This window comes from Arvicola amphibius, chromosome 3 (assembly GCF_903992535.2).
Source record: "Arvicola amphibius chromosome 3, mArvAmp1.2, whole genome shotgun sequence".
In the NCBI taxonomy this organism is placed as follows: Eukaryota; Metazoa; Chordata; class Mammalia; order Rodentia; family Cricetidae; genus Arvicola; species Arvicola amphibius.
This window is the reverse complement of record NC_052049.1, coordinates 22,884,313-22,891,012: the sequence shown is the minus strand read 5'-3', so window position 1 is coordinate 22,891,012 and position 6,700 is coordinate 22,884,313. Positions and strand designations below refer to the sequence as shown.

At 43.0% G+C, this 6,700-nt stretch overlaps 1 protein-coding gene across 1 annotated transcript in view; it reads left to right on the top strand.

The window, feature by feature from the left end:
• Nucleotides 1-6,480, top strand: part of LOC119810195 (A disintegrin and metalloproteinase with thrombospondin motifs 12-like) — a 136,241-nt gene extending 129,761 nt beyond the window's left edge. Inside the window, exon 4 of the mRNA XM_042054792.1 lies at nucleotides 6,298-6,480. Within this exon, the coding sequence (XP_041910726.1) occupies nucleotides 6,298-6,305 (8 nt within the window). The 3' untranslated portion in view covers nucleotides 6,306-6,480. The remainder of the gene's footprint in view (nucleotides 1-6,297) is intronic.
• Nucleotides 6,481-6,700: the final 220 nt, after the last annotated feature.

Here is a 6,700-nt window from a genome sequence, read left to right as displayed (position 1 = left end):
TCTTTCTTTCTTTCTTTCTTCCTTCCGTCCTTCCTCCCTCTCTCTCCTCTCTCTCTCTCTCTCTCTTCCTTTCTTCCTTTTTTTCCTTTCTTCCCTTTCTTCTTTCTTTTCTCTCTCTCCTCTTTCTCTCTCTCTCCTCTCTCTCTCTCTCTCTCTCTCTCTCTCTCTCTCTCTCTCTTTCTTTCTTTTGGTTTTTTTTTTGAGACAGGGTTTCTATGTGTAGCATTGGAGCCTGTCCTGGAACAAGCTCTTGTAGACCAGGCTGGCCTTGAACTCACAGAGATCCGCCTGCCTCTGCCTTCCGAGTCCTGGGATTAAAGGCGTGCACCACCACCGACCAGCTCTCTCTCTCTTATCTGATGTCACAAAAATGTTTTGTAAAGTAAACATACAATTTTGTAAACATAGTGAAACACTGTGAAAAATGACACAAAATATTGCCGACTAGATATTTTGTAGTATCTAACAACTACTTTAGTATGGAAAACCTAAGAATTCTGGGCAAAGAACATTTTGAAAAAATGAAGAACTTGATTATGATGAGGTAGCCAAGCAAGAAAGGTGCTTTTTGACAAGACTATCAACCTGAGTTTGATAATTAGTCCACATGGAAGGAGAGAACCTTTCTCTGACCTCCATATGATTACCATGTCATACACAGACATATGCAAAATACTTACGTCAATAATATAAAATATTAAAATAAACCTCTTATGATAGAGATAGTGAAATAGTGATGAGGTGCTGAGGAGAAGGAAAGGGAACGAGAGAGAGGGGAGAGGGATCGATAAGGTCAAATGCTCTAACAAAGATGAAGGCAGCCTGGCCTCTGAGGCTTCTGGATGGTACCCACGACATAGAAAATAAGCCGCAGAGCTGACACTTTAGCTGATCCATAGTGAGTTCCATTTTGTTGCTGGCCTGGAGAGGGTGGAGTTAACAGTGCATCACCTCCCCTTAAATTACAGTGTAAAGAGTTAAAATAATTGGTTCACAATTGCCCAAGGAACAGGAGTAAGAAACAACCGTGTCTCAGCCCGCGTGATCCACGCCATCCCACGCATGCTTGTAGGTCATCTGGCTGGGGCAGCTCAATAAGTAACTAATGTTCCTTTAATGGTAAATCTGTAGGGACAACATCCTGGTCTTCTTGTAGAAGCCAAGGACAAGTACTACTCAGAGAAGTTGCCCTGGTCCCATGTTTGGGAGTGAGCTCTTGGGAGAAGAGGACTCTATATTCTTAGGGTAAAAGAATAAAAGAAGGGTGTCTAGGGTTGGTGGAAGCTGATGTCACATTTCTGTACCTGCCATTAATCACTCCCCATCCCTGGAGGCATAGCCTGCAGCATTGGTGAATCCTGACATCTAAAAGGCCCTCAACCTCGGTTGCTTTCTCATTGCTTTCTCTGTGTAATAAGGACATGAAATTTAATTTCTCCTTTAACTGTTTGCTTTAGCCCTCCCTTTAAAAGGAACGATCATCAAAAAATCTTCAAAGCTGTCATGATCAAGAGATGCTGGATAGAACGCGCGGGGGGGGGGGACTCCACAGAGGAGCATAGTGTTAATTCACTACATGACAATATCCTTGGCCATGACATGGTGGGTAGCATCCAGGGGGACTCCACAAAGGAGCATAGTCTCTAATCCACTACAGGACACCATCCATGGTCATGATGTGCTGGGTAGCATCCAGGGGGACTCCGCAGAGGAGCATAGGTATAATTCACTACCTGACACCATCCATGGTCTTGAGATGGTGGATGGGATTCAAGGCAACTAACTCCACAAGGAGCACAGTGTTAAATCACTACATCCTTGAGGCTTCTACCAGCCCTCGTGTTCTCTGAGCTGAGCAAACAAACGCTTCCTCTGCCCATGTGCAGTTGTCAGTTTTATGCTGTGGCACACACTTGCCAACTATCTTCCTGGGCAGGAAGTAGACAGTGGCCTTTGCAGCAGAGTTTCCAGTGGTGCTAGTGTGTGCATCTGCTACACAGCCAGTGGTATTGATCTCTTCAAGCTGGCTCGGGCCATACTTCCAGGTGCCTCCTCTAGGATGCTCATTTTCATTCCAGAGAAAGTTTGCTTCACTTGCTATGGCTCAAACATGTTTTTAGCCTTAGGTAATTTGCTATCTGGCCCTCTGAACCGGTCATCTTTGAAGTGAACACAGCTGTCTGAAGATAAACAAGAGAAGCAAGCCTAAGCCTAAACATTGGTAGGTAGTTTGTAGACATCCTAAATAAATACCCCCCTCCAGGCTGAGGGTGGGAGCAGAACGTAAAGCGCTTAGAAAATAACCAATGAAATATCCGTCTCCAGAGCACAGACTGCCACTGCCCTTCACTGAGAATACATCACAGAGGAAGAAGGAAATCATGGACATTGATAAAGCTCATAAAACACCATCTTTAAATAGAACACAAATAAAAGAGACATTTTAAGATTCCCTTCAGATACTCAATGACAGAATGAGATGAGAATATGGGACAATTGGATACATTATTGTTTGATAAATTGCCCATCTCATTCATTGCCAACTCTGGTGAGGAAAAGCAATACACCTGATTGTGATATCTAGCTCCACTTGTGTTCTCCCCCCTGTCCCACCCTCTTATAGAAATGTGCCTGACGCATTTCTCGCAATGAAGACCAGATGCGGAGAAGGCAGCTGGGGGCAGCAGAAAGACAAAAAAGCTAAATAGTCACAGAGTGGGTAATGAATCCCACATGCTTACATGGACCCGAACACTGTTGACAGTCTGCCTGTAGCTCCGTGACTGAAGAATTGTTGAGTAATGAAGACATTCACACCTCACCCATAAACAATAGGAGAAGCTTCCTATGTCTCTTAGTCCTCACCATGTGTTCACAAAAAAAAAAAAAGGGCTTAATTCTGCAAATTCCTTTCGTATGGAATGCGGAGTTGTCAGTATGTGAAAGACAACCATGTTAGGACTTAAGTACACTCTTCTCGTGACACTGAGACTTGCTTTGGTTTTAGAGTCTCAATGCTGTGCTGCATGGCGCTTCATTAGGGAAATTGCAACTTTCCCGACATAACGCCCAAGAAGGGGAGTGTTGTAAGTCACTGCTGTTGTCGCTTCAGATCACAGATGTCTGCTCTCGATGAGAGAGCAATATGGAAATTGGCGGTGATGCCCTATTTATGGACAAGAAGGAGACATCTATGACCTGTTTCTCAAGGAAGCTCATGCTTCCTCCTTGGGGTTTTTCTTCTCTTGTGGAGGTTCCTATTGGAATCAAAAAAAAAAAAAAGCCTGTTATTAAGGAAATCCACCCAAGGAAGTGGAAGAGCGAGAATAACTCCCAGAGTTTAGAGGTGGCACGTCCCCAGAAAACCATGTGTTAATTCTTATTCCCTAGAAGGATGGGAACAATGACAGTCGGGAGAGGTCTGATAAAGAAAAAGAAGTAAAGAAAAAAGAGGATGAGGGAACCAGTTAGGAAGCAGAAGTGGACAAATAGGGGTGATAGAAACAAGACATTTGAGGGTAGATGGGATCAAAATAATTACATACACACATGAAAAGTTCCTAATTAAGCTCACTGTGTATAACTAATTAATTCTAATAAAATGCTAACTGAAAGACTCTCCTGTATTGGTCACCAACAGTACCTGAGCTCAGTGGAAAGCACTGTGCATTCTTGTAGTTTTGAGGAACACAGCCTCAAGATGCAAAGAAGCAAGAGAAAGGGGGCTACAGGTTAATTCTTGTGGGTAGGATTCCTGGACTTAAACCAAGCCCCCTAAAGCCTCTTCCAAAACCTGGGAGCTTGTGTGGCGGACTGCCTGGCTTCCACAGATTTGATATCAGCAGTTTGAAACAGTCCCATGAGAAGGGGCAAGAAGGTTAGGAGTCATACAGAGGTTTCTTTGGAAATTCATACTTCACCATGTAAAGTAATTGGAGAAAGAAAGTAGTAAATTATTCTGCCACAGATGAGAATTTAACCATCTCCCTGTTTCTAACCCCCCACAGAACTTCCCTCAATGTTTACATAACCTGGGATTGTTTTTCCAAGAGTACAACTTCAGTATTTTAATCAAAAACCCAAAATTACAAAATTTGGGCTGACCCAGACCTATGTGGTCATTATTTCTTTCATCACTATTGTTTAATGCTTGCCACCTTCACATAGGCAGTAAAACCAAGGGGTTTACTCCAGCATCCTGGGCACTGGCAAGAAACAGAGGAGTAGGGTTTGAAACGGCTAAAGCTTTCTCCATTAAAGGTCTGAGGCAGAGCCTCAGGGGACGGCTTATGCTAGATGCTTTTAAGCACCAATGAGTAGAAATTTAAGAGAAGCAGCTTTTAGTTCAGGACAGGCGAGAATCTTCCAGAAGAACAGGATACCCTGAGCCTGTGAGCACCTTCTCATACACTGGGAGTGCTCTGGTCAAGACTGCATGGATCAACAGAGATTAGGATGGGAATATGGCGTTTGCCTCTTAACCCTCATGTTCAGCTACTTCAAGGGCTGCAGGGTATTAGTAAGGGCCAGACAAGAGATGGATAATACTGTATTCCTGAGAGGAATCATCCAAGGCTGGCATGCTACATAGCTTTATATCAACTCGACACAAGCTAAAGTCATCTAAGAGGAGGGAGTCTCAGTTAAGAAAATGCCTGTGGGGAAATTTTTAATTCATGATTGATAGGGAAGGGCCTAGCCCATTGTAGGTGGTGCTGTCCCTGGACTGTTGGTTCTGCATTCTATAAGAAAGCAAGCCATGTTGACCAATCCAGTAAGCAGCACTCCTCCATGGCCTCAGCATAAGCTCCTGTCTCCAGGTCCCTGTCCAATTTGAGTTCCTGGCTTCACTTCGTCAATGATGGACTACAATGTGGAAGTGTAAGCCAAATAAACCCTTTCCCTTCCCAGGTTGCATTGGACATGGTGCTTCATCACAAAAGAAGCCCTAACTAAGACACCTGGGTGTTAGCTCTCCCTTGGCCCAGCCCCTTTTACTCAGTTCCTCTATCAAGCCTTCTCTCCTCAACTGCCTCCATAGCCGGAGTCCACTGCAGCTCTTAGACTTGACTACCCTCGGACTGAGCATTCACATTCCCAGTGGGTGAAGCAGTGATATAAGTGATTTATTCCATTCTGATTTCTGTAGACCTCTCTCCAGTTAGGTGATCCTTGGTTATGTTACCAGCATCCTGGCATTCAAGGATGAGTGCACACAGCTTCTTTCCAATTTCCCTTGTTTACTCTACAGCATCATTTGATTAAGCTTTCCAAGCCATGATCCTCACGTACCAAATGTTTCTCATATGGAGGCCTATCACCTTGATAACTTGACTGTCATCCTTTGGGTCATTTCAGTTTCTTGAATAAGGATGTCCTGAGCCTTCTGCATTTTTTTTTAGTTTTCATCTTCTCCAGTCTTACATGTTTTGTTGTTGTTGTTGTTGTTGTTCACAGGAATATGTAGTAAAACATGAAAGCGCATTAATGTGAGACAGAAAATCTTGGTTGTCTCCTGCAGAGTGGGCTTAGTAATTTGGGGAATATATTAAGCAGCTATTATGTGCATCAGCTTTCTCACTTGTAAACAGAAAGAGGATAGTACATCAAATATTTATGAGGCTAAAATTCAACATTTTAGTCCTAGTATATACTTACTGATTTGCCTATGGTAGACAATGATAATTTAGAGAAAAGAACACTAAAAGAGAAGCTCCCATGAGAGAGAGAGAGAGAGAGAAAGAAGAGAGAAGAGGAGATGAGAGAGAAGAGAAACAGAGAGAGACAGAGAGAGACAGAGAGAGAGAATATTCACTCACCCAACTCAGAGTATCACACATTAGGACAGTATTGCTCACTGAGTATACTCCTGGCCTTTAACACTTATACTGAAATAGGTTACTCCCTTTGATAGCCCAAGATATCCTTGAATTTGTCATCTTCTCCTTTAACTTCTGGAGTAAACTGGGATTACAGATGTGCTCACACCACAAATCCCTGTAATATGTTTTTATTAGCGAAAGACTTATTCACGGAAAGAACCATGACATTTTAAAAAGAAACACCTCTTGAATATCCCTATAAGATTCCAATTTGAGTAATTTTGTTCAGATTCACTTAATTGATCTTATCTTCGTTTCACACACATACATAAGAACATTGCACTCGCATGTCATTAGGCGTACATTAAACACACAGCCTGTATATTGCAAATATAAGTGAATAATGGTTTTCTATACAATATACATTAGATTTACGTAATTGGTTACTAACTATGCCTTCTGTTTTAATGTTCAGACAGTTAGGTAACTCTGAGAAGCTAGAGCTACAGCGAGAGAAGTGGGAGAGAAAAAGCTGGCCAAGAAGGAGCCTCTCCCGGCCGCGCTCCATAAGCAAGGACAGAGTGGTTGGAGACACTCGTGGTGGCTGACACCAAGATGATTGGTACCACGGAAGTGAGAACGTGGAGTCCTTACATCCTCACCATCATGAATATGGTATGTCAGCCTGCACGAGGGACAGTGCCTGACAAAGGAGGTGTCCTCAGAAATGCTCTTTCCTCATCAAAAATAGTTTTGTCAGGCTTAATGATACAAACCCTGCAGTCCCCAAATCTGGTAGGCCAAGGTTGGGGGATTGCAAGTCTGAGGGTAGCTTAGGCTAGGTAGTGATAAACTGTCTCAAAATGATATAAAAAGAG